The sequence below is a fragment of the Pseudorca crassidens genome, chromosome 7 (assembly GCF_039906515.1).
Source record: "Pseudorca crassidens isolate mPseCra1 chromosome 7, mPseCra1.hap1, whole genome shotgun sequence".
Lineage (NCBI taxonomy): Eukaryota > Metazoa > Chordata > Mammalia > Artiodactyla > Delphinidae > Pseudorca > Pseudorca crassidens.
Window position 1 is genome coordinate 33,062,148 of NC_090302.1, and position 27,689 is coordinate 33,089,836.

The 27,689-nt window shown below is 51.0% G+C and overlaps 1 protein-coding gene across 3 annotated transcripts in view; it reads right to left on the reverse strand.

Annotated features, from left to right (window-relative positions):
• The window catches only part of COL15A1 (collagen type XV alpha 1 chain), a 102,591-nt gene that overhangs the window by 30,561 nt on the left and 44,341 nt on the right, over positions 1-27,689 (reverse strand). For 2 of the 3 annotated variants that reach the window (XM_067743836.1, XM_067743835.1), the window contains 15 exons: positions 26,248-26,357; positions 23,415-23,570; positions 22,046-22,198; positions 20,046-20,189; positions 19,402-19,542; positions 15,405-15,455; positions 14,146-14,232; positions 12,854-12,979; positions 11,920-11,982; positions 5,357-5,392; positions 4,799-4,939; positions 4,549-4,617; positions 3,693-3,728; positions 3,503-3,586; positions 2,155-2,220 (listed from right to left, as the gene is read on the reverse strand). In XM_067743836.1, coding sequence (XP_067599937.1) covers positions 2,155-2,220; positions 3,503-3,586; positions 3,693-3,728; positions 4,549-4,617; positions 4,799-4,939; positions 5,357-5,392; positions 11,920-11,982; positions 12,854-12,979; positions 14,146-14,232; positions 15,405-15,455; positions 19,402-19,542; positions 20,046-20,189; positions 22,046-22,198; positions 23,415-23,570; positions 26,248-26,357 — 1,463 coding nt within the window. The remainder of the gene's footprint in view (positions 1-2,154; positions 2,221-3,502; positions 3,587-3,692; positions 3,729-4,548; positions 4,618-4,798; positions 4,940-5,356; positions 5,393-11,919; positions 11,983-12,853; positions 12,980-14,145; positions 14,233-15,404; positions 15,456-19,401; positions 19,543-20,045; positions 20,190-22,045; positions 22,199-23,414; positions 23,571-26,247; positions 26,358-27,689) is intronic. The other variant, XM_067743834.1, reaches the window with a different exon arrangement.

The window sequence follows — 27,689 nt, forward strand, 5'->3', positions numbered from 1 at the left end:
TCTTCCGTGAAATCACTCAGCATCAGAAACCTCTGGGGCAATGAATGCAGTGCTCAACCTCCACAAATATTCTCAGAAAACAAGTTCCTAAACTCTGAGGAGTGGGCCCAAAGGGTGTGCTGGGGTATTTGGGGGTGGAAGTGGGGGCAGTTGGTGAGATTCAGTTCTTTTCCCTCAGTAAGAGGGAGGATTTTAAAGGACCAGCCATTTTAAAGGCTCCAGGAAACAGAAAATTTGTGGTTCACTCCACATGGGGCCAGGACTCTTTTTCCTCCAAGCCCAGATACCCACATACCTATTAAAGACATAGAGTTTGGCAGAATATATATATACAGAGAGATATAACTGAACGGCAACAACTTTCTCAATATACTGTACAGTCGTCCCTTGGTATCCGAGGGCTATTGGTTTCAGGATCCCCTTTGGATACCAAAATCCGCAGATGCTCAAGGCCCTTATATAAAATGGTGTAGTGTTGGCATATAACCTACATACATACTCCATATACCCATACACTTTAAATCATCTCTAGATTACTTATAACACCTAATACAATGTAAATGCTATGTAAATAGCTGTAAAACCAATGTAAAAGCTATGTAAATAATTGCTAGCATGCAGCAAATTCAAGTTTTGCTTTTTGAAGCTTTCTGGAATTTTTTTTTTCAGCACTTTTTATCCAAGGTTTGTTGAATCTGAGGATGCAGAAGTAACAAAGGACTAACGTGTGTGTGTGTGTGTGTGTGTGTGTGTGTGTATACATATAATATACTATATACATATATCTATATGATGTACATATAGTAGAGTGGAAAAGTATAAAGGTACAGCTGGGAGGGAACTGCCTCTGAGTTGGAAAATCTTAATCTTCCCCTTCAGGGCCTGGATTTGCCAAAGAGGAGGTCAGGGATTGGAACAGGAGGAGGATCCTCAGGTGGGGAAAAGAGAGAAGGGGTGGGGGCAGACAAGGCCCAAGGACTCTTAGAACGGAGATGTTGATTCTTAGATCTTAGGCTGTCTGTGTTTTGCTTTAGAATTAAGCCACCTAACACTCTAAACCCCCAATAGTTTGGGAAAAACTTTTGTGAAATGACTTGCTTGTTTGCTTTAGGCTTTGCTTACTGGGGTGTTCTGGATGATTTTAGTAGAAATCAAGGAAAGGGAGACCCACTGGATGTAGTACAGAAGAGACAGTGAAATGACCCACCAACAGAGGCCACTCAGCAGGAGATACCGGCTCTAAAGGAATCGTGCAGATATTTGCAGAAGCCTTGGGGAGAGCACTGAATTTTCCCTAGGATGTGGATGGCAGAGGTTCAGGCCAACCTCATTGGGGACTGCAGGGCGGGTGGCCCCGGCAGACATCTGGACTGCGCAGCTGTGGAAGTATAAGCCTCAATCTCTGTGTCGGCTTCCACAGAGTGCCACAGTTTGCAAAGCAGTTTCGCATCCATCACCTCTTATAAGCTGCCCCAAAGGCTGGTGAGGTGTTATCAGAGAGATGATGAGAGTCTCAGAGCATTATGTAGAGGAGATGGGGCTGGAACCCAAGGCTCCTAGGGCCAGAGCTCTTTCCTCTCTTCCCAGCTGTCACCAGCAGATATGGAAGATGCAGTGTGGATTCATTGCACAGACTGCAGGAGGAAGCTTCCTTCCTCTTAGGTCCTGTTGTGTCATGGACAGACTCTGTGGACTTGCAGAAATAACGTAGCTTCTTTGTGCGTTCCTAATCTCTAAATGGGGCCAGAAAGACTGAAGCCAGTCACATTCCCTCCTCATGCGCCAGTTTCCCCATCAGCACAAGGATAGGTCTCTCTAGGCTCCTCCCATTCTGGGAAATGAGATCATGTAAATAAAAGCATGCCCAAAGCACTGCTCAGACATCTATCAATTTGTTACTTATGATTCTCTGATTTCCATTACACATATTTCTGATGCAAGGGACTGGAAGCTTCCACTGCACTGGACAAAACTCCCTGCACAAATTAATGTGACAGCAACTTCTCAGAAATGCAAAGCTCTCTTTCTATTCACTACTTCGAGACACTCTAGCTCTATGCTTCAGGAGCTCAAAGGATTCCAAACCAACCCAACTTAGTTTCAGCTGGGGTGTCTGGGTAGGACCCTCACTCTAGGGCAGCTGTGGATACACACCGGAGGCCCGACGAGCTCAGGAATGTCCGAAAGATTCATGAATCCATGGGTGATGTTGATCAAAGGCTGAAAAGAGAAAAATCAGACAAAGAGACAGAGGGTGGCACGTGTCCCACCTTGCTCCTGGCTGTGAGGCTTTAACTGAAGTCACCCCGCATGGCAGACACAAGCAGACACTGGCAACACCCACCCACTACCAACACACTCATCCCTCCCACTTACAACACAGCCCTGAGCCGCCTTATCACTTTCCTCTTCGATTAATCTTAAAATTGCACCATACGTAAATGCCTCTTTTCTTTTATAATTTTAAATATATATATTTAAATATTATATTTATGTTATATAATTATAAATTAATATTAATACCCACAGAAAACAGTGTTGTTGGGTGTGTGTGTGTGTGTTTGTCCATGTGGTTATTTTATATAAATGGCATCAGGCTGCAGGTATTATTCTTCAACTTGCTTTTTTCACTCAATCATACAGCATGGAGGTCTTTCCATATGGAAGTTTTCAGTATGAACATTTTTAGTTTTAGCAGATTGCCAAAGAGCTGTCTAAAGGGGCCGTACAACTTACACTTCCAACAAAGTATGTGAGATTATCTATTTCACTACACCCTTACCTATACTTGATATTTTTTAATCATACTTTAAAAAAAAAAAAACTCTAGTCATTCTTTTTTCCACTTATTTGGGACTTTTTGTCTTTCTGTCATGTCCCAGTATGACATTATTTCTCTTGGAAGGGCAAGAGTTTTTCACAAATGTGATGTTCTAATATTCAGTGGCTGTGATCGTGTCCCAGCCCACATCCCAGTCTTCTCTCCAAATTTCCATCGCTCTCCACCCACCCCCATGCCCATCAGCTCCCTGTGCCTTGGACACATCCATGTTTTTCTCTTCTGCGCTTCGGCTCAGAGTGTCTTGACCACCTGAGTTCTGGAAGTCCTGTCCTCCATACTTACCTGGTAAATCCTTCTTAGCTTTCAAGTCCCTGCTCAAGGAGACTTCTTCCAGAAAGTCTTCCTTGATTTCTCATAACCTAAACCATCTTTCCTCCCTCATTCCCCCACTTATGTTCCTTGCCTCTTGGTTACAGCTCTGTTACACTCAGTCTCCTGACTGCAAATGCTGCCAACCAGAAGAGAGGGTTCTGGACACACTATGTGTGACAATAGTGGTACCAGGGTAGGAACAGACAGGTGGGCCATGCTGGCAGGTAGGAACTCCAACACCAGACGCCAGCTACGTGCCCCCTGCATAAAGAGCAGCCCTGAAGGCCCTGAAGTTGTGGACAACCTTCCCTCCCCTTTAGCAAAAGCAGCCATGCTGGTGATACTCACACTAGATAAGACCTCGATGCGCCCTGGTAGCCCCCTGGGCCCAGGGGGTCCCACAATGCTGGCTCCATCCATCCCTCTTTCACCCTGGATATAGCAGTGAGAGTGGAAAAAAAATTCACTGTATGTGGATAATGCCCCTAGAACCAGGCTGAAAATTTCTCTCACCCCCACTTCAGATCTGTGACCTCACCTTGGGTCCCTGGTCTCCTTTTTCTCCTTTGGGACCCTGGCAAAACAGACAAACAAATATTCTTTGGGTTTTTTTCTATTCACTTTGTCCACGCTCCATCTATCCTCCCATCTTGCCATCTCTCCCTAAGCTCTTACAAGGATTTTGTCCCAGATAATGGGAGCAAAAGATGAGGGGCAAATTCCCCTTACAGAGTCAGAAGGAAGGAATATCTCCCAGACAGTAAGAGGACCAGAGGCCCTCTCCCAGCACGGGGTGAGTGTCCTTTTGACCCTGAACCCAGAGCACTCTGCATCTGGGGTGTGGGGGAGGTCTTCCTATTCAATCATGGAGGGGGCTGTGCTGCTCCCCTTGGTGAGGCTCAGCTCCTCTTGCACTGGTGTGCTCAGCTCTGGGTACCACTTGGATCTCAAATATAATGAGATCCTGGGGATTGGTCCTCTTGAGAGCAGGTGTCATAGAAGAAGATGGACAACACCTCCCTGGGGGGTAGATGTAGTGGGGGAGGGTACTTGTTAGGAGCAAGGGATTCTGAAACGGGGCAAAGTGTGAGTCTTGAATGGGCGGCAGGAAGGAGGCAATGAAGCAGAGATGCCTGATGGTAAGGGACTGCGGAGAGAGAGAAAGATAATTTTCAAGTTTTCCCACATGATGTTTTGTGCAAAACCTCTGTGCTACTCCTCAAAGAAACAAGCTATAAAGAGCACCTGGTCTCCCCACCACACAGCTGGAAGCTGAAGGCGCAGAGCGGGTAAATTAGAGAAAGTAGGAGAGCCAGGATGGCACCCCACAGCCTCTCCACTCCAGCGTGACAGCATGACAATCCTCAAAATGAAGGTGTAAAAAGTCAACCTACACTTGAAGCCGTTGGTCCAGAGATTCTGGGCTCCTGCAACATCCTGATGCTCCCAGAGCCTTCAGTATCCTAGGGAAGGAAGAAGAATGAGAATTTCAGTACTGATTCCCGATCACCTCCCTGTGCCAGGTGTGATGCTGGGAGCTGGGGCTCAGTGGGGAATCAGCACCACCTTGGCGTTCAGTTAGCTGGCCTTTCCGGTAGTCCTTAGCGCACGTTGTTCTTTAACCACAGAAAGGAGGAAACGCACCTCAAATCCAAGTCCCATTGTACATCCAGGACCTCGGGGCCCAGGGGGTCCAGGGGGCCCTGGGGGTCCCATGACCCCAGGAGCGCCAACTTGTCCATTTTTCCCTGGGGGTCCTGGTAAGCCTCTGTTGCCGGGATCACCCTGTAAGGAAGGGGACAGGCTGATTATCTAGCCTTGGAGTCACTCATGGAAGGAACAACATCCGCAACCGAGTCAGAAAATTGTTCTTTGAACTTAATTAGATCGTTGGATTCTCTGATCAGCGCTACTTGATTGTACAGAAACAGCCATCTTGCCAATTGACATTTCACTTGGAGATAAGCTAATGGCGCTCATTGAATGAATTAGGGTGGGGTGGGTGAGAAAGGAGAAAACCTGGTGGGTTATTCACTCTGCTCCAGCTGTTCTGCCTTTCCCAAGCAGTTCCTTCCAGATGTTTCTCTCTGATCCATGACATTTATACATTCAATACTCTAGCCCAACAGTTCAATTATACTAAACTCAGAGAGAGGGGAGGAAGGAGGAGAAAGCTTTTTCTTCTTCATTTTCATTTTTTACCTTTTCACCAAATGAGCCATTACGTCCTCTTGCTCCCTGAAAAAAAAAATCGGGGCCAATTAATATATATTTCATTAGGTACGTTTAAAAGAAAACACAGGATTTCAGACTCTTAAGTAACAGGACATTAAAATGGGACTCTTCCTGCTCAGTTCTGACTGATGTCTCAAACCTGAGCCCATTACAGTAGTTGTGAGTTTGCTAAGCAGGTCATGCTGAAAGCTTGTGAAACCCATCTTCCAACTATTATCTCATCACCTACCTCAAGAGTGAAAAGGAGAAGTTGAAGATTAACCAGGAAGAGATTGTAGAGGGAGAATTCCCTTGGAGAGCTGTCAGTGTACTGGGTGGGCCCGATTCCCCTCCTCGAAGCCAAGGGAAGGGACTTCAAGAATTTGATACGTATTCCCTAGGCTTCTGGGGATATGTGGATGATGGCTGGTTCTCTTCTGGAAAAATCTAAAGACCAAAATCTGGCTGGAATAGCCCCAAAATGGGGGTGGGGTGGGGTCTCTAAAGCAGGTTGCGTGTCCACCGCCAATGGGAGACACAGTACAGGTTTCCTGGGGGGGTCAGATGTGGATCCCAAGGAAAGGAGTCAGCTGCGAGCTCAGATAGAGGGGAGGACCGATGGGGGCAGATGGTCAGGAGTGGCCAGCACAGGAGACACTGCACTACATCAGAGGACTGCAGTCGGGGGCTCCCCGCTAGAGAACCTCCAAGGAAACCACAGAAGCACCCACAAGAGAAGAAGCCAGCAATTGCACGGCCACACAGAAGGCCCTGACACCATGATACACCCGCCATCTAAGGCTGTGCCTTCTCCCAAACCCCTCTTTCCCTGGGCCAGATTCCCCTTCCTATATCAAATCCATAGCAATGACAGAGTGGATAGTTCCAAAATAGTCATGCTCAAAAATAAGATGGCGAGTGATACTGAATCTGAAACAGTGAGGAATGGCAAAGAGAAAACATGGGAAGCTGAAACCAGAGGCTCCAGTGGTGGAGAGGAACCACAGGTAGAAAAATAGCAGGCAAGGGAAGAGCGGAAGCCAGGAGCAGGGTGTGGCTCTGACAGGGAGATAGGTTGAAACTCTGGAGCTAGATAGCCATGGAGCCCTGCCCATCTCCCCTCACCTCCCACTTCCACTCCTGCTACAAGGATAATAAGAGTTGTTTACTAGAGCAAAGGGATAGGGCAGAGCCCCAGGTGGCTAGTGGACCCTGGGAGGTCCAGGGGTACCCCAAACACCTAAGATCAGCTGTTGAGGTACCCTGCCTGATGGTACATCCTACTCTTCCCGTCGCCTTCCTGAAACCTGCAGAAGTAGCTACCACCCAACTCCCTAGTAATTTGTACAGAGGCGGGAAACAGACTAAAGAGGGATTCCAATTTCTAAAGCAAACACACAAACAAGAAACACTACACATTTGAGGAGAGGCAACACTCCGAAAGAGAAACGACAACATCAACCATGGAAGGTTTCCTGAGGAAACAGCTAAGAACACGATCCAATCAGGAGTCTAAGTAAATACTATATATTCTCAGGGAGAAAAGGGAGGATATTACAGCCAAGAAACAAGGACAAACTATTATGAAATAAGAACAGTGGTTATAGTAAAGAATCAGGGCTTCTCTGGTGGCACAGTGGTTAGGAGTCCGCCTGCCAATGCAGGGGACCCAGGTTCGAGCCCTGGTGCGGGAAGATCCCACATGCTGTGGAGCAGTTAAGCCTGTGCGCCACAACTACTGAGCCTGCGCTCTAAAGCCTGTGCGCCTAGGGCCTGTATTCCGCAGCAAGAGAAGCCACCGCAATGATAAGCCCGTGCACCACAGTGAAGAGTAGCACCTGCTCAGCACAGCTAGAGAAAGCCCGCACGCAGCAACAAAGACCCAACACAGCCAAAAATAAATAAATTTTTTAAAAAAGAAAAAATCAATTAGAGACCTTAGAGACAAAAATATATAACTGCTGAGAGAAAGTACTCTACAGAAGGGTTGAATAACAGAAGAGACACACCTGAAGAGAGAATCACAGAAAGAATCCCGTTACTCTATGGGATGGTGGGAGGAGAGGGGTGCTTGCAGAAGGAAGCAAGGCTGGCTGGCTAGACTCTGTCACTTCCCCGCCTGCTGGCCTGACATGGGAAAAATTAAGTGTGACCTTTTATCCCGGGCAGAAACAGAAAGAATCGGGTTCCAGTTTTGTTGCCCAATCTGCAGGCTACAGTTTCTTTGTCTGCTTTTCTTGGGTGTGACCAGCCACACCATCTTCTGCTGCCTGACGCAATCTGTCCTTGAAGGAAGTACCAACCTTATGCATTTTTCAAGTAACAAGTCAAATCACAGTCAGGGATATTGTGAAATAGAAGTTAACTTAGTCCCATCTCTTGACTTTTGGACTCTATCCTCTGAAAACATTATTATTGTGTTGCCAGTTGACCCCGTTCAAGAAAAAGGTGTTCATAAGGTAAAAAACTGTACTTTTTCAATTGCTTTCCTGACTCTTTTCAAATCAAAAGTACACCTTGTAGCAGTTTCAAAGGAAGTTCTAGAAGATATGTGGGACCTTGATTTATCTTTCTCAGAAACAGATGATTTTATCCAGCTTGTACATATAAAGGCAGGAAATGAGTCCCCTGTCACTGAAGGTGTGTAAGCTGAGCAGAGATTGTAGAGGGGCATCAAGGATCAAATGTATCATTGGATCTTATGTGGTGTTACATCCCTGAGATTATTCATTTTCTTTAGCAATTTTTGTTATTTCACATTCAGACTATTCTCCTTGGTTTACTTTGGGGGGGGGCGTGGGGGTGGGGGGTAAATGTCATGTGCGAGGCTTTCCTCCAGCTCTCCAGATGAAAATTTCAAAGTCCTTCTAGAGTCTACTTTTCCTTGACCAGAAAACATCGTATACACACAGGGCAACAAATTAGGCCTCACAGCAAATTCCAGGAAGAAAAATGTGATTTATCTGCCACAATTAGTCTGGGCAAGCCTGCTGCTCTGTGCACAACCGAGCGTCTGAGCAGCTGCAGAATGCGCCTGTGAGGGTGTTTGTGTGCCGATGTGGGCATGGGCGTGGGTATTTTTAAGTCTGAGACCAGCCAGGGAGGGGTGTGTAGGGGAGGGGTGTGTGGGAAGGGGTGTGTGGGAGGGGTGTGTGTGGGAGGGGTGTGTGGGGAGGGGTGTGTGAGAGGGGTGTGTGTGGGAGCAGTGTGTGGGGAGGAGTGTGTGTGGGAGAGTTGTGTGAGAGGGGTGTGGGGGAGGGGTGTGAGAGGGGTGTGTGGGGAGGGGGTGTGTGTGGGAGGGATGTGGGGAGGGGTGTGTGTGGGAGGGGTATGTGGGAGGGGTGTGTGGGGAGGGGGTGTGTGGGGAGGGGGGTGTAGGGGAGGGGTGTGTGGGGAGGGGTCTGTGTGGGAGGGGTGTGTGGGAGAGGTATGTAGGGAGGGGTGTGTGGGGAGGGGGGTGTGTGGGGAGGGGGCTGTGTGGGGAGGGGTGTGTGTGGGAGGGGTATGTGGGGAGGAGTGTGTGGGGGAGGGGTGTGTGTGGGGAGGGGTATGGGGGAGGGGGTGGGGGGAAGGGTGTGTGTGGGAGGGGTGTGTGGGAGGGGGTGTGTGTGGGAGGGATGTGGGGAGGGGTGTGTGTGGAGGGGTGTCTGTGGGAGGGGTGTGGGGAGGGGTGTGTGGGGAGGGGTGTGTGGGGAGGGGTGTGTGTGGAGGGGTGTCTGTGGGAGGGGTGTGTGTGGGAGGGGTGTGGGGAGGGGTGTGTGGGGAGGGGTGTGTGGGGAGGGGTGTGTGGGGAGGGGTGTGGGGGAGGGGTGTGGGGGAGGGGTACGGGGGAGGGGTGGGGGAAGGGTGTGTGTGGGAGGGGTGTGTGAGGACGGGGGTGTGTGGGGAGGGGGGATGTGTGGGGAGGGGTGTGTGGGGAGGGGTGTGTGGGGACGGCGGTGTGTGGGGAGGGGGTGTGTGGGAGAGGTGTGTGTGGGGGGTGGGGAGGGGGGTGTGTGGGGAGGGGTGTGTGTGGGAGGGGTGTGTGGGGAGGGGTGTGTGTGGGGAGGGGTGTGCGGGGAGGGGGTGTGTGGGGAGGGGTGTGCGGGGAGGGGTGTGTGGGGAGGGGTGTGTGTGGGAGAGATGTGTGGGAAGGGGTGTATTGGGAGGGGGGTGTGGGGAGGGGTGTGTGGGAAGGGGTGTATTGGGAGGGGGGGTGTGGGGAGGGGTGTGTGGGGAGGGGGCTGTGTGGGGAGGGGTGTGTGGGAGAGGGGTGTGTGGGGAGGGGTGTGGGGGAGGGGTGTGTGGGGAGGGGGTGTGGGGAGGGGTGTGTTGGGAGGGGTGTGTGTGGAGGGGGTGTGTGGGGAGGGGGGTGTGTGGAGGGGTGTGTGGGGAGGGGTGTGTGTGGGGTGTGTGTGGGAGGGGTGTGTGTGTGGGAGGGGGGTGTGTGGGAGGGGTGTGTGGGAGGGGTGTGTGGGGAGGGGGTGTGTGGGAGAGGTATATGGGGAGGGGGGTGTGTGGGGAGGGGGCTGTGTGGGGAGGGGGCTGTGTGGGGAGGGGTGTGGGAGGGGGTGTGTGTGGGAGGGATGTGGGGAGGGGTGTGTGGGGAGGGGTGTGTGTGGGAGGGGTGTGGGGAGGGGGGTGTGGGGAGGGGGGTGTGTGGGGAGGGGGCTATGTGGGGAGGGGGGTGTGGGGAGGGGTGTATTGGGGGGCATGTGGGGAGGGGTGTGTGTGGGAGGGGTGTGTGTGGGAGGGGTGTTTGGGAGGGGTGTGTGGGGAGGGGGTGTGTGGGAGGGGGCTGTGTGGGGAGGGGTGTGCAGGAGGGGTGTGTGGGGAGGGGTGTGTGGGAGAGGGGTGTGTGGGGAGGGGTGTGTGTGGGAGGGGTGTGTATGGGGAGGGGTGTGTGTGGGAGGGGTGTGTATGGGGAGGGGTCTGTGAGGAGGGGTTTGTGGGGAGGGGGGTGTGGGGAGGGGGCTGCGTGGGGAGGGGTGTGTGGGGGAGAGGTGTGTGGGGAGGGGTGTGAGGGGGGTGTGGGGAGGGGGGTGTGGGAGGGGTGTGGGGCGGGGTGTGGGTGGAGTGTCTGGGGCAGGGAAGCTGGTAAGAAGAACAAGGAAGATGAGAGTAAGTCTTGTGATGTTTCCTGCAAAATTTAATTTCTTATGAAACAGTATGTGTAAAATGAGTTCTATAAAGCTCGACTATTGTTTCTTCTTTTTCTGAGAAATGAGCTTTTCACGAAAATCGAGTTACTGTTTCAATAAAAATACTCCTGAGAGCTGACGGAAACTGGAAATTCAGTGACAAGGACGGTGTCTAGGGAGTCAGCACTTTCCAAAACTCCGTCCAGGTTGGGTACACAGAAGGCCTCCAGTCCCCACCCCAGAGGGGAGGCCCCTCCCTCCTCTGAACCCCAGTGAAGCTCACGGCTACATCTCTAGAAGGAAGCTCACCTTATCTTTATTTCCCCCATTTGCGGAACATGGGAGCACAGCAGGGGCAGGAACCCCGCCCCACAGCACCACGTGGCTTAACCTTAACGGAAGACTATAGGGGCTTACAGAGAAGAGCGAGACTGAGGGCGTGTGAGACTCAGGAATGGAGGGCAAAAAGGGCGCCTGAAGAAGTTTCATTCATGCATCAAACTGCTCACAGAAGCCTGGGCTAGGTTCTAAGGATACACAGACAGCGCTCACACCCTGCTTGAAAGGCTGGGCTTGGGAGCAGACTGGTAAGCCAACAGCTTCAGTGACCCTGGCTGGAGGGGTCCCGCAGAATCAGTACTGTGCTAACGGGAAGCAGAGGAAGGAGGGGTACTTTCTGCTCACAGAGTCCAGGAGAGCTTCCCTGGACTGGGAACTTCTGAGAATGAGGAAAGGGAAAGGACAGGCCAGAGAGGAAACCACAGGCCAGGGCCAGGAGGCTGTGCAAGCCCAGAGCCTTTCAGTAGTGCTGGCTGGCTGGCCTGGAGGCCAGGTGTGTAAGGAAGCGGCGCGAGGTGGAGCTGGAAAGGTAGGCCGGGAAGGGCCTTGAAGGTCTGCACATAGTGAGGGCTCTGTCCTGCAGGCAACGGGGGGTTGCTGGCGCTTTCTCAGTGGAGAGGGCAGTGCGTGGTGAGAGCCTGCTCTAGGAAGATGGACTGGGCAGGTAGCTGGAGGCTGGATTGTGGGTGGAGAGAAGGGGGCACCAGCGAGGAGCCTGATGCCACACTGCAGGCGAGGAGAGATGAACGTCATGTCAGGGCGGAAAGAGAGGTGGACATCAGATTGGCCAGTCTTGGCAACAGATGGTTCATGGTAGGAAAGGGAGAGGAGGGAGGAGTTAGAGAAGACTCTGCTTTCGAGTCCAGGGGGCTGGACTCGTGGATGGCAGTGCCATTCACGGAAGCTGGGGACATGCAGTAGTGGGCAGGGGAAGACGCTGAGTGCAGGTTTGGGCATAAAGAGCTCCGGGATGGGGAGACATCCAGCAGCGCGGACCAGGATGGGATCAGGCAAGGTCAGGCTTGGACGTCAGAGAGGCAGGCTGGGCCTGGTGATTCCCCGTGTTGGAGCCCGCCCCCCTCTTCTCCGTACCTTCTCCCCTTTCATTCCAGGAAGGCCAGAGGCTCCATCAAGTCCAGGCTTTCCCTCAGGGCCCTGAGGAACATCAAGGATAATCAGCCCACAACATCTCTGAGAAGAATCAAATATGAACCCTCTTTGGAAAAGGAGGCCAGGGCTGGGAAGACCAAGTGGGTGAGGCCAGTGGGTCCAAAGCCTTGTGTCAGCCCATAGCAGAACACCTGTCCTGGCCCCAGTTCAGCCACGGCCGGCTCTGCATCTGTGGACGAGGGTCCTTCACTCTCTGGGTTGCATTTTCTCTTCTGTGGGGAGTCGGGGGCAGGGCTGGACGAGGTAGTTTCTGGGGGCCTCCCCCCGGGCCCAGCACTGGTGCTCTACGATTCCGAGATTCTACGGGAGCCTGCATTTCCTACACTAAGATAAAGCAGCGGAACAATGTGCAGGGTGATGTTTTTCTTGGCTGCTGCTTTTTTTAAAAAATAAATTTTATTTATTTATTTTTGGCTGTGCTGGGTCTTCACTGCTGCTCGCGGGCTTTCCCTAGTTGCGACAAGCAGGGGCTACTCTTCGCTGCGCTGCACGGGCTTCTCATTGCGGTGGCTTCTCTTGTTGTGGAGCACGGGCTCTAGGTGCGCGGGCTCAGTAGTTGTGGCACACGGGCTTAGCTGCTCTGCCGCATGTGGGATCTTCCCGGACCAGGGCTCGAACCCGTGTCTCCTGCATTGGCAGGCGGATTCTTAACCGCTGAGCCACCAGGGAAGCCTGGCTGCTGCTTCTTATGAGTCTTAGTAATGTTTCAGCCGAGGAGGAATTTGTTTACAAACGCTAGCTAGTTCCTCGCTCCCTGTTGTAAGCCTTAGCGCTGGGGTCTGCAGTCTGTACCCCCTCCCTGGCTAAAGGAAGCCCCATAGGCACGGGGGTGGGGGCAATGGCTTCAGCAGCTTACCGGGGGACCAGGTTCACCAGCAGGTCCATCTTCTCCAGGGGATCCAGGGGGTCCCATGAAAACATCAGTTCCTGGTTTTCCTGGAATCCCAGGTAAGCCAGGTGGGCCTGGGGGACCTGGAGGACCCTAAAAATAGACACCTTGTTAAGAAACAGTGCAGGAGGGGACAAATATATATGTTCCATTCACTCCATTTCTGAAAACAACTCTACAAGTAGAGACTGGTATTCCTACTTAGAAGATGGGGAAACTGAGGCTTAGTGACATGATGTGACTTGCCTAAGAGCTCACACACACAGCTAATTAGGAGAAGAGCTGGGATGTGAATCCAGGTCTTTTTAAGCACATTATATCATGTTTTCTCCCCAGATGTATGTACATAATAAAAATATAATTTGTTGGAATTCTCAGAGTTGCTCTAATTTAGTTTTCTGATTACCTGAGAGGTTAGTCCAAAACTGCCTATTGTTAACCCTTATTAAAAACATCCCTGCAGTGTACTAGTCTCTTTAGCCTCGGGCTGGGTTGGCTGATGCCACCAGCTTGGAAGTCCCAGCTGGGTCCCGCTCCACTCATCCAGTGAGTCCTGAACCCTTCCAGCCCTGTCATGATGAGTGAGCAGAAGGGCAGCCCAGTGGAGCCTTCTAGGTGGGGATTCAGCACAAGGGCTCAGAGGAAGGGATGGAGATGAGGTTGGGGCCCTGGGGACAGAGGCCCGAGATGTAGCTGAGAAGAGAGGTGCTCCCGGGGGAAATCTAGAGGGACCAGTGGGGGCCCAGCCTTGGGCAAGAGGCTGGGAGAGCAAGAGGCGCCAAAGAGGCAGAATGAGTGGTCTGGAGACGCAGGGAGGGGGCCGCCTCAGGGTAGGAAGGATTTTGAGAAGGGTCTGGAAGCAAAAGTGTGAAATGCTATCTAGAGAAGAGGCCAGCAGGTCTCTGTAATGGGTAAGGGGGTGGGGGGCAGAGCCAGGTGGTAGAGGTGAAGGTCATGGGCATACCTGCTGTGAAAGAGCCTGCTGGAGAAGGCTGCCGGGGGAAGGAGGCAAGTGGCCAAGTGGGGCTCCTGACTATAAACTAAGGCTCAGACTCACTTAAAACTGATGGAAGACGGAAATGCCAAACATACAAATATAGAGGGGAAAGGATAGTGAGTCCCAGGAGCCCACCATCAGCCGCAAGAGTTATCAACGGTGGCAATCTGCTTTCATCTGCTATCGGCCCCTGTTGTCCCTCCCTCCTGGATCCTCGTGAAGGCTGCCCCTGACACTAGGCTGTTTAACCCTTCACACTTACTCTTAACAGCTCCTCGCTGGGCACTGGGTCACCAGAGCCGACGTCCACGCCCCAGCCCAGGCTGGAGCCCTCAGCCTCCACTCCCACCTGTACAGAGAAAAAGTTCCCACGGCTTAGTTTCACCTGCTACTCTCCAAGGACAGCTGTGTCACTGAAAGTTTTCCCATATTCTGTGGCCCTATAACTGCTGCTGCCAACTTTCCTTTTGGCTTTTTCTCCTGGTCCCCTCTACAGCTGCCCTCCTCCCTCTCCCCCTCCCTGCTGTGCGGCCAACACACAGCCAGTCCTCAAACACAGGACACTCTTTCACAGCCTCTTCTGCTGCCTTTCAAATCCCTACTCATCCTTCAAGGCCCAGTTCCATGGTCACCTTCTCCATGGAGCCCTGCCCAACCCCATTTTCAGAGAGAATTCACCTCTCCTACTCTGTGTTCCCACCAGCAACTGCGAGGGTCTGGATCTGGCAGTAGGACCACCTGACTTGAAGCTCAGCTGTGCGTGTGTTGGTCCCACTACGCTAGGACTCCTCCAGGGTCGGCCCAATCCTGAGATACCTCTGGGTGCCCAGTGTCCAGCATGAGATCTGACACTGAGAAGGCACTCATTATGTACTTGTTGAATACCATCAGATTCCTCCAAAGAACAAAAGGAAACTTCCAAAACACCTTTCTGGTACTCAGTTCCTGAAGATGGGAACCAGGCAAGGCCTAATTCAATCATCGAATAAGGAAGAGCTGGGTTAGGGGTTAGAGCTGAGTCTAGGCAGGTTGTGGCAGTGTGGGCATGTAGGTGGGAGAACGGGGGTGATGACATAAAGGTGAGGAGACGGAGGCTGTTGCCAGCATCCAAGGGATGAGGAGGTGCTGCACAGCTAGACTCGGGGGCTTCGGGACTGACTGAATTGAGGGGGGGCACTCGAGGATGTTTCCTGGCTTCTCTTTTCATGATCAGGAAGATGGGGTACCATTCCCAGAGCAGGGGAACCCTGTGGGGAGAGCAGGCCTGGGAGCATGGTGACAAGTGCAGTTTGGGATGTGCTTAGTTTGAGGGACCTGGGGGTCTTTCAGGGCACAGGATATAAATGGGATGTAAATAGTTTCTGCTCCTGGACTCTCTGAGAGAGTCCTGCTACAGGAAAGAGAACTGAGCTCTGACTGGAGGGCACTTGGGGGCAGACAGGAAGGATCCGCCTGTGGCTGTTTTGTGCATCCCCATCCCCTGCACACTGTGCATGTGACAACCCCAGGTGGGAATCTCACCGTGGGTCCAGCAGGTCCAAGGGGGTCAGGAAGCCCCTCCCCAGCTTCACCCTAAAGAGAACAAGATGTCAGTGGAACACTGGACACCCCTTCCCACTCCCCTCCTCTCTCCAGAAACTGTGCTTATTTCAAGAGGAGGCTTATGCAGGAGTTCTATATACCTAATTTGTTGAGCGTGTACTATGTGCCAGGTAAAGTTTTCCATGTATTCATTCATTTAATCCTCACCACATCCCAGAGAGAAGGTTCTACAATCCCCATTTTATACATGAATAAACAGAGAGAGGGGTGTGGCAGAGCCAGACATGAATGCCCCTCTCACCCACTGCCTTCGGTGACTCTGAGATTCAAAATGATCCAAAAGATATTCCAGAGTGGGTACTCCCATGACTGTCCCTACTGTGTTATTAAACTGTCTGCTCAGGAATTGGGGCACCCATTTCAATTCATCACAAATTCCTGACACAGGCACTTAGGGTGATCTATCTTCATTACTTAAGTGCCGCGATGAAACCCTGCATGTTCATCTCTCTCTTTCACCTTTCTCCCCACACCTCTCTCCCTCTCTCTCTCTCTTCTTGGAGCTTTTTAAAAATCTCATTGGATGGGAATTCCCTGGTGGTACAGTGGTTGGGACTCTGTGCTTCCGCTGCCGTGGCCCGGGTTCAATCCCTGGTCGGGGAACTAAGACCCCTGCAAACATGGAGAGGCCAAAAAAGAAAAATTAAAAAAAAATTTTTTTAAACATCTCATTGGAAAAGTCAGAAGCCCCCTTGACGGAAAAACCACCATGTATTAGGAACCTACCAACCCTCACAGTTCTACTACTTTAAGGCCACAACTGCCGACATTTAGGGAAGGTATTTCCTTCCAGGGTTTTTGCATGTGTCTATTTTTAAATAGTTAAGACCACCGTAGGACCACCTGACTTGAAGCTCAGTTGTGCGTGTGTTGGTCCCACTAGGCTAGGACTCCTCCAGGGTCAGCCCAGTCAGTATACTGAAGTTCATAACCAGCTTTTTTTCCACTTAGCATTATATGGTAAGTATTTTCCTCCATCATTAAATACTCCTAATAAGTATAATTTTAATAGCTGCATAATGTTCCATTATTTGAACATCCTTTAATTCAGTTAACTCCCCTATTGTTGGCTAGTTAAACTGTGTCTAGTTTTTTTCCATTATGGACAATACTGAGATTAACATCCATGTACACAAAGCCTTTTTACACAACAGACTATCTATCTCCTTTAGGATTGATTCCTAGAACAGAAGTGTCTGGGTCAACAATATGCCGTTTTATGGTGTTGATATGTGTTGATCAAGAACTTCTCAGCAGTAGTAAACCACTGACACTGTCACCAGCATAGCTGGTCTCACCAGGCCCTCACCAAGTGCCAGCTTCTGAAAGCACAAAATATAAAGGATCCAAGGACAACTGAACCAGGTTTCCCAATAAATCAATGGCAAAAAGAACAAAGTAGGTGGGAAGCAATCATAGACCAAAAGAGACTTAAGAGACACATCAACCAAACACAAAGTAGACCTTGTTTGGATGCAGATTCAAACTAAGTGCGAAAAGGCATTTTTAAATAACTAGGGTATTAGATAATATGAAGGAACCTCTGTCAATTTTGTTAGATAGATAATGACATCCATTATTACCACTGATGGATGACACTGTGGCTAAGGGGAAAAAAAGGTCCCAGATCAACCTATTAACAATGCACATTAACACGTTTATGAGTTAAATGATACAGTGTTTGGGATTTGCTTTAAAATACCCCAGTCTTCCCCTTCCCTCCACTCCAAAAAGATGGCTGTAGGAGGTGGAACAGATAAAGCACGACTTGCGTAATGTTGCTGAGTGATGTGTATGTGGGGGGGTTATTATACTATTCTAAGTCCTTTTGTGAATTTTTAGAGTTTCCATAATAAAAAGTTTTAGAAAAAGAAAAAGGAAAACTGGCTCTACGTGAAGGTGCATCGCCAGCCAGTGCTGCTGCACCTGATGTGGCATCACCATGGCGAGATGCAGTCTTGGTGTTTTGTGTGTCCCTTGGGGTGAGAAGCAGAGGAGCAGGGGGGCTGTTTAGTGAGCCCAGGGCCACAGGCATCACAGCCAGCCTGGTGGCTTCCATGTTTGTTGCCCAGTAGAGTCTCCTGGGAGCATGAGCCCCAGCACCAGGGGCTCCTCAACTGGTCTGGCAGTGAACTCGGACACCTGCAGCGGCCTAAGCTTCCCAGGTGTCTCTAAGATGAAGAAAAGGTTAAAAACCAGAGCTCTCGCTCGCTTCCTCTTTTTATAGACAGCAACACCAAGACTCACCACAAGTCAGAACCTCAGCCTCCCGGCTCCCGTTCTGGGACCTCTCCACCATACCACACTCTCGGGGATGCTCTAGGGCATGAGCTCTGCAGGCCAGCACGCCTGCGTTCAAATCCCAGCCCTGCTCTTAAGGGTGTGCCACAGCAGGCAGGTTCCTTTACCTAAGTCTCACTCCCCTCACCTGGAAAATGGAGACGATTCTCCTTGTACCAGAGAGCAGTGGTGTGCATAGAATCAGATCAAGTTGGAACCCAGAGCGCTTAATAAATGTCAGTGCAAAAGGCTTATTTCCAGCCCCTTGACTGTGAGTTCCTTGGGGACAGGGACGAGGTCATATTCATCTCAATCTCCAAGTGTATGGACTGAGGGCCCTGAGTTGCTATGCACTGAGTCAGGGAGAACACCAATGAGTGAATGAATAAAAAATAAAGAGACCAAGCAGTGCTTAATGACCGCCGGGCGCTGCAGCCGTGGGCATTCAGGATTCACAGCCAGCTCTCGGGTGTCCTGTCCCACAGCCCTCCCATCCCAGGTCAGCCCTGGAGCACTGTGGCCAAGGGACCACATGTCTGTAACTTGAGTCAAGGCTCTGAAAGCATGTGTGACCAAGTGTTGCTCGGGGAACTGGCAGGCCCAAGCTGGTCACCAATCGAATTCTTTCCTTTAAAAATATTGACACTTAGGGCTTCCCTGGTAGTGCAGTGGTTGGGAGTCCACCTGCCAATGCAGGGGACACGGGTTCGTGCCCCGGTCCGGGAAGATCCCACATGCCGCAGAGCGGCTGGGCCCGTGAGCCATGGCCGCTGAGCCTGCACGTCCGGAGCCTGTGCTCCGCAACGGGAGAGGCCACAACAGTGAGAGGCCCGCGTATCGCAAAAAAAAAAATATATATATATATATAGAGAGAGAGAGAGAGAGAGAGAGAGAAAGAGAGAGAGAGAGAGAGAGACACTTAAATGGCAATTTAATTCCCCAGTTCACACAAGCCCATGCTGAGGACCAGCTCTGGGTTTCCCACTTCTAAAAGACAAAGTCACAGCCCTTAAGTGGTGACAACCTCACACCTGTGCATAGACCTTTCCGAACATTCCCTGACCTGCATTCTGACTTGACCTCACAGCCACCCTCTTCTACAGATGAGGAAACTGAAGCCCAAAGAAAGGGATTTGCGTGAGGTCGTACAGTTGCAACCCAAAAACTCGTGTTGGAAGGGACCTGAAGGTGACCCTCTGCCCCCTCCCCCACACACACAAACACACCTCTGATGCTTCTATTTCCTCTACAGTCCCTGCCATGTTTTACAAGCTTCCCCACCTCCAGGATGGAATCTAATGACACTTGAGATAGGCCTTTGTATCTTCAGGCAGCTCTGCCTGTTAGAAAGCTCTCATTCCAATTAAAGAAGTGGGCAATTTGGGACACAAAGCCAGGTGCCCTAGGTTTTTACCTCTTGCTGCTTCTTCTCCACAAACTGCAGCTTCCTTGTGCGTTCCTAGGTTGGAGGACCCTCAAAAGCCCAAATTCCGCATTTTGCGAACCAAAATGAAAACCTCCCTCTAGGAGAGCCAGGAGCAGGCCCTTCCCATGCCTCTGGTCTTTCGTTTTCTCCTCTGTAAGACCAGCCAAGTCAAATCTTCATGCCTCTACGCAAAGTGAAATTTTCACTTACCGGAGGGACTCCTCTTTCAGGAGCTACTGTGGGTATGGGAAGCGGGGGCCCCTCAGGGAGAGCGCCACCCAACTCTTCTGCCCCAGCCGTGGGAAGGGACTGCTCTGTTGTGGCTGCTGCTAAGTCTTCATCACCAGGACCCTGAGAAGCCAAACCAACACGATGAATCAAGTCACCTCACCCATGATGCAATGTGCACACTGCTGCTGGGGAGTTTCGTTGACTTTCCTTTCAGTGGCACTAGCCCAATTTCAAAGCACTTCCCTACCTACAACTGTCATTACACCCAACACACTCACAGAAGCACAGACTCATAATCCCCTTCTGAAACATGCATCTCCTCTAAACCCCCTCCCCAGTCATGGTGCTTACTGCCTCTCACCCCAGCAATGCTGTCTAACTTTGGACCACATTCCGAGAAAGTTCTCCTTGGACAAAGATGGGGGTAGAGGGTCAGGACAAAGCCTGCTACCCTGACCCCCTCTGCTCTGCTCCTTCAGTTACATCCTGCCTCCCTCCGGTTGGTGCCGACCCAGATAAATGCTCTGTGCACTTGGCTCTGGGAAGGCCGGCAACTGCTCCTGTCCCGTGACCCTGACCTCTCTCCCCACTGTGAGCCAGAGAGGATGCTAGGAGACACTTACGGAAGTGACTACTTGCTTGGGGGCCGCTGTGGGTGTGAGGGGAACCAGGCCATCAGTGGGGAACCCGCTGGCCTCCTCTTCCTCAAAAGTGCTGAGGGGCACTTTTGCTGTAGCTATTGTTAAGCTTTCTTCACTGATTGGACCCTGAAATGAAATTGGCATAAGGGATCGTGACACTTCATCCACACCCCTGGTTGGTGGGTGTGTGATTATGGGGAGGAACCTGCTGAGGCCATCACACACCTCTCAGGTCGTCCCATCCCTGCCCCGGAGTACCCTCCAGCACACCTGTGCCGCGTGCTTTGGCCCAAACCTGCGCATCCTCAGGAACTGGCACTGCCTACCTCCGCAGGAAGCCCTTCTATCTCCAGACAGCTCTGCTAGTTAAGTTCTAGTTTCTGTTGAGTAAAGACTTGGTAGAACTGGGACCTGAACCCTAGTTTTCTCACCCTGTGACAAGGGATTTGCCTTTAAAGAAGAAGGAAAGGTAAGGAGGGAGGGAAGAGAGATGAAGGAGAAGAGAAGAGGAAGAAGAAGCAGGAGAAGGTGGTGGCGACGATTTGTTAATTACAATAATCCATGTAACTGCCAAGTGGCCTTGGGAGCCCCGTCACCTGGCCAGGGCACACCTTCCCCACTGTAAGGTTTCCTTGTCTGGACATTAGACCAGAGGTGAAGGGCTGGGAGTGAATGTGTGGAATGATCTCAAAGGCCAGTGTTGACATGTGATGGCCTGACAAGCCCCTCGTTTCACTCACTCAGCAAACATCTACTGAGTCCCCAGCATCAGCCGGGATGAAGACAGATCAGTGAGCAAGACGTATGTGATCCCTGGCCTCACAGAGCCTCCAGCCTGGAAGGGAGCCAGTTGTGATGAGGCCTTCCGAGGAGACGTTTGGGGTACTGTGAATGTGTCTAACGGGGAGACTTCACAGCCTGGGAGGCACCTCCCTGATGAAGCGGTGTTTGAGCTGAACTCTAAAGGATAAGCAGGAATTAAAGGAGGGAAGAAGGAGAAGGAAAAGGTTCCAGGCAGAGAGGGGAGGGTGTGGGAAGATTCTAAGGCAAGAAGGAAATAGGTATGCTCAAGAAACTGAAAGGCCAGTGAGGCTGGAGCGCCAAGAGCAGGGACAGTGGCCCAAGATGTGGACCTAGAGGCTGGCGAGGCCAGACCCTGCAAGCCTTGGAGGCCAGGTGCGGGAGCGGGGTCTGCAGTGAGGACAATGGTCCACAGAGGGCTGCCCCCACCAGGAGGAGCCGGGGGCAGAGAGGATGGAGGAGGCCAGGAAGGGCCTTAACCATTGCCCGGGCTGGGGATGCGGTGTCTCGGTACAGGGGGCTGGCGTTGGAGAAGGGTAGAAGGAGGCAGATCTGTGATGTGCTGGGGTAGAAAAATCAACAAGACTTGACATGTGACAGAACGTGGAAGTAAGGAAGAGGGAAGAGAATTCTGGATTAGGCAGCTGGGGGATGATGGTTCCATCATCTGAGATGGGAACACAAAAGGAGTGGAGACAGGAGTCTAGGTTTGAATCTGTTGAGTCTGAGTGTCCTAGGATACTTGCATCCTGTCTTCAGGAGTTGGGAGCAGTGTCTCCGTGAGGCCTGAGGAGAGGGCTGAGAAGGCCTGGCCATGCCCTTGGACCCCACCAGGGCCTGCCTGCACCTGGACCCTCCACTGAGCTCTGAGAAGCTGTGCTTGCACCCAGAAACGGGCATGGCGGTGCCCGCCATCACCTCCTCCACTCACACCCAGCACTCCTCCACCCCGGCTCCCGAGCCCTGCATCAGCCTGCTCTGTCCCCACGCCTCCAGGGCCCACAGTACACTCACCAGGCACCGGCAGACTCCACCTCTGAGGGAGTATTTGGTCAGAGAGGTGTCCCCTCCCCATTCAGGTTCTTCTGGATTTGCTGAACAGAATGGAGACCGGCCCCCTGAGAAGGCCAGGATCCGCTCCCAGCTGTGACCTCAACTTTCCAGCACGTTATACTCCTTACCAAAGTGAGCCCTTCCCCAGGGTCCTGAGTGGGCATGGAGAGGGTCAGTCCCCCGGTGGGCACACTGCTGGCCTCTGCTTCCCCGGCACTGCTGACGGGCACCTCGGCCTCCCCTGCTGCTGTCGCTGCTGAACCTTCTTCGTTATCTGGACCCTGAATAGGAAGACGTCACAAAGGGGCCCCATCACTGATCCGCTGCGCTGTGGCCAGGGGAAGCTAAAACTGCCCTCCCCGAGGTTACTGATCATTGTGGTGACAGGTCCAATAGATGCTTCCCAGGCCTTTACTCACTGGGACTCTTGGCAGGAGGTGACATCGTTGGCCACTCCCAGAGCAAGAAAACACCACCCCTGACCCAGACCTAGACACAGCCTCCAAACCCACCACCCTCCCCCCAAGGCTTGCTTCCCCCAATCTTTCTAAGATCCTACTGTGACTACATCACTTCCTGCTTTAATACCCTTCATTCCACATATTGCATTGATATACGATATTTGCTTTTCTCTTTCTGACTTAATTCACTCTGACTTCTGTATATACAGCAGAAACTAACACAACATTGTAAAGCAACTATACGCCAATAAAAAAATTTTTAAATAAATAAGTAAAAATGAGAGCAAAAAATATTTTTTAATAAATAAGTAAAAATGAGAGCAAAAATAAATAAAAGTTATATATTATTTAAAGGAAAATGAGCTAAGATCAAATAATTGAGTTTAAGGTCACTCATGCTTTACTGAAAGCTGAAATTAAAGAGCATGTATAAAATCTGGAAAAAAAAAAAAACACCCTTCAGTGACTTCCCATTTCTGCTGGACACTCAGGCTCCGTCTCACGGCGTCCACGGTCTCAGAGGCTTCTCTAGCCACATTTCCCCTCCCCATTGCTCACACCGGGCCCCACAGCCATGCTGCGCTTGTTTAGGTCTGTGTGTGCTCCTGTTGATGCCTCCAGGCCTTTGCTCCTTCTGGCTCACCTCCCGAACACACGTCTCACCCCATCACTTCTAAGCATCCCCCTGGTCTCGCCTTCAGCCTCCTTTCCCCAGGAAGGCTTCTTGGTCCCCCGAGTCTGGGCTCTGGGCCCCTTTTGATGCTCCCCTGTGCCTCTATTGTCCCTCTTCCCTCTCTGTTCCCAGGAGCTGGGTCTATCCTATTCACCTGGAGCCCAGCACAGCACTCCACAAACACCTGCTGAATGAGTCAACAGAGGCCTCGGCCTCCAAATCAGTGTCTACTGGGACTCGGCCCCACAAGGATGTCACTCTGTCCTTTGCAAAGAGGTGAGGAAGGCCAGTGACTGCTCCCACCTGAGCCGCAACCAAGCTCCAGAAGCAAGTGAAGCGGAGCATGTGCTCTGAGCTAATTACCAGAGTGACCCCTTCCCCAGGGTGCTCGGTGGACATGGAGAGGGTCAGTCCCTCGGTGGGCACACTGCCGGCCTCTGCTTCCCTGGCAGTGCTGATGGACACCTCGGCCTCCCCAGCTGCTGCTGTTGCTGCCAAACCTTCTTCCATATGTGGACCCTGGGAACAAAGGCATCACTAGGGACCACGTCACTTGCCCATGCCCCCGATCAAGGTGGCTGTGGCTGGAGAAGACTGACTGCCTGTGTCCTCCGGCCGCTTGCATTTCTGTAGCTTCTTTCCTCAAGGCACTTTGTTATCTGTGATGTTACCCCAGCTCCACAACAGTCCCAGAATCCCTGTGGCAGGAGAGACTGCAAGGCACATGTGTCTCCCATGTGATTCCAAGCATCTGTTTGCCACACCAGTGACTGGGAGATCAGTGCCTCCTGAGACACATATAGCTACACCTCCTGCTATAGCGCTAGACACTTCAATCTAGACCTGTCTTCCTCCCTGTGACCTCCCCTACGTGCGCATCCAGGAGCCATAAGAACAGGGCAAGTGTCTTCGTCCATGATGGTGCTTCAGAGGTACGCAGGCAGCAACCCCGCCCTCCTCAGCCTTCTCCAGACTGGACACCCCCCCTCTTTCCCTGTGACTCAGTTTCTGCGGGAAATTCACAGGCAGATTCTCTGAAGGTTACACAGCAGATGCAGGAAATGGCAACAGAGAGCAGCTTTGGCTGTTGGTGTCACCAAACCGACTGTTTTATCTGTTTCACAAAGGTTTGTTTTTAAAAAAAATTTGGGTGGGGTTTTGCTTCGTTTTGCTGCAAAAAGTAGTTCTTCGGGTTTTTTTTTTTGTTTTTCAGCCACACCTCATGGCTTGCGGGATCGACCAGGGATTGAACCCTGGCCCCGGCAGTGAAAGCCTGGAATCCCAACCACTAGGCCACCAGGGAACCCCCCAAAAATGTAGTTCTTTTGGATACTAAAAACACTAGGCTGATCAGAGTTAGACATATTTCTTTGCTGAAGGACTTCTCAGAGCCTTCTCTGTGAGAAGAATACAGAGTGGATCATTCCCCAAACTTACTGGTCTACAGAACCATTTTTCCATATAACATCAAATCCTTACAGAATTACTGTCCCCCCAAAACAGAGAAAAGATGATATCATAGGATTTTAAAATGAGATTTTTTTTCTGACTCAATGTCAGCTAAAGCCCCAAAGTACAATTCCATAAGCCTCAGGTAAACTCCGTGTTCTAAAAAAAGGATCCAGACGACTTACATGGGACAGGCAAAGAGAATGAAATGGAATCAGTTCTATCAGCATTCGCCCACCACCTGCCTTCGGCTATGTAAGAAAAGGTAAAGAATTCATTTAGGGGTTGAGTGCTTAGAGACTTTTGTAAGAATTCCTTTGGAGACAATTTTCTGTGTGCTGTGGCTCCCCACTGGCCCCCACCACAAACCATTTGGTGAGCTGGGTATGTAGTGTTTGGACTTTGGGAGGCAAAGGGACTGGGGTTTGATTCCCTCTAGGGAACTACCAAAGGCAAAAGCAGGGAGCCATCCAGACTGAGTCAAGAGAGAGAGGCAGAGATATCTGCTCTGCAGTTGTTTTCCTAGTGAATGACTGATATGACCCTTCCAAAGGGAGCCAGCTAAAGCCATCTGGAGACGGACTCCCACCCAAAGGGCCCCCTAGAGGATCAGGGTGACCAGCACAGGGTGGAAGCCCAGGCGGAAGTTAAAAGGCCAAAAATGGACTTGGGTCCTAGATTCCCTGCAGGAGGACCTGTAAGGAATCACAAAAGCCCCCGTGAGAGAATGTTCCAGCAGCCAGATATCTTCCCCACAAAAGGCCCAGATCACTGTCTGACCAGCCACATAAAACTACGTCGTGGGGCTTCTCTGGTGGCTCAGTGGTTGAGAGTCCGCCTGCCAATGCAGGGGACACGGGTTCGTGCCCCGGTCCGGGAAGGTCCCACATGCCGCGGAGCGGCTGGGCCCGTGAGCCATGGCCGCTGAGCCTGAGCGTCCGGAGCCTGTGCTCCGCAACGGGAGAGGCCACAACAGTGAGAGGCCCAGGTACCGCAAAAAAAAAACACAAAAAAACTGTGTCATTTTCTCCAGGTGGGCCAGACTTTCAGGTCGGGGGGGAGTGATGAGAGGGAGGAGAAAGAAGTAAGAAAACAGAGAGGAAATATCCCTAACCATGCTTCCTTCCCTGCCTGGCTCCTGGTTATATTTGTATTTTTATTGAATTTTTGATATTATGCTGCAGGGATTTTGGAAATACCTGTGAAAATAGGTTGTTACCAGATAGTAACTGGAAGAGGAGAGAAGTGTCTTGAGTTTTCACCCCAGGATAGGGGAAAGAATGAGCTGACACAAGGTTTTTAGCAGAGGCCACAGGTGAGAAACATAATTTGCTTTAATTTGGCACCCTCCCTGTGTCCAGCATTGAAACAACTGGCTTTGCAAATGTAAAAGCCAATTACCAAGCAATAGAGCAAACACACCTGCAATTAATCTCATTCTCTCTTGAAGGGGCCCAAAGGGCAGAAGAGGCTGTGCATCTTCACAACAAGAGGGATTGAGAACCCAGCATGCATCTCCCGGCAGGTTTGAGGACCTGCCTCTCCTCCCCTGTCCTGGTGCATCCCTGGGGAGACTCTGGGGCCCTGGGACTCCCACCTTCTCTGTACCAGCAGGAGGGAGGCAGTCTCCCTGATATTCAATTAAAACCCTTGTGACTCTCTATGGTGCCCAAGACAAGTCACCATCAAGTCTGAAATAAGCAAGCAAATGTACTACTGACTCAGACGAAATTTACCATTCACTTACCTCTTCAGTGACGTGAAGGGAGGCCCCATCCCCCGAGCCAGTGTCAGTAATGGGGGAACCATCCACAGTGTCAACTGTCTCCAGTGTGTCATTCAGGATCTCACCAGACCCTACAGGAAGCAGGCATTTTGCACTTAATAACTGCATTTTGCAAATGAAAAAGAATGTGGTCTCTCTTCACCTATGACTTGAAAAGACGTCCATAATACAGGATTAAGAGGGAAAAAATGTTGCAGAAAATCGGACAACGAAAGGCAGTATTACGTGGTGGTTTCGATCACAGGCTCTGGCACCAACTATAGGGTGAGAACACTGCTTTGCCGCTTACTAGGAATGTGACCTGTGGCAAGGCATTTACCCTGTGGCTCAGGTTCCTTGCCTATAAAGAGGGGATCATAATTCCTATCTCCTAGGGTCATTTTGAGGATTATGTGTTACAAGGATTAATTAAACTAATGCAAGAAAGGCACTGAGGACAGTGCCTGACATATAGTTAGCAAGGGATAAATGTTCATTGTCAGTGTGGTTCTACATTTGTAAAAGGAAGAAAAACTATATATGAGAATACACGTTTTATCATCATTATATATATTATCATTATATAATTAATATATTAATTATTATATATAACATAAAATATATAGATAATTATGTATATATGTGTATGCAGATAAACCACACATACTAGGCTAAACCACAGCACTTAACAGTATTGGTTTCTTCCAGAGGACATCAGAGGAAACTATTTTTTTGATTCATACAACTCGGCATTGATTGAACTGTTACCACAAGCACATATTTCTTTGGCAATTTAAAAAAACAAATGGAGTCCTAAAGCAAAGAAAAAGACATTATACTAACATGAATGCCTGCCTGTTACAGGCTGGGCTGCAGGCTAAGCACATCCCACGCACTGCCTCCTGGAAGTCTCCGGCTGGCCCATCTGTCCTACCCACAAGCACCTCCATACCACCTCGCAGCAGGTGGGCAGAACCAAGGCAGGAATCCTACGTTTTCAGTATCCCCACTGTCACCCCACGGTGTGTGTCCTGCTCTGATCTGCACACTAGCACCTTGTGATTATTAACCCCGTTTTGCAGAGAAGGAACAAGGTCCCACATAAGAGGCTGCGAGGGGCCTGAAGCCAGCCCTTTCCACACACACTGTGCTCATGCACGTCCCATGGTAAGGACACTGTCGAGGGGGAGGTGATGAACTATTCAAGGGACCTTGTGCCCACATGCACTTAAAAGACTGAATGCCCAGCAGTGGTCAGTCTCTCACTTCTCTCTCGTCCTCCCTGATCTGACCACCAGGGGGTGCTGTGCTAGCAGGCAGAGGGACCCCAGGCCTCTGAGTCCCCACCCCTTGGAGGACCGAGTTTTGGGGGGGGACCAAGGTCCTACGCCTAGATGGTGTCAGGGACCCTTGGGATAAAACTC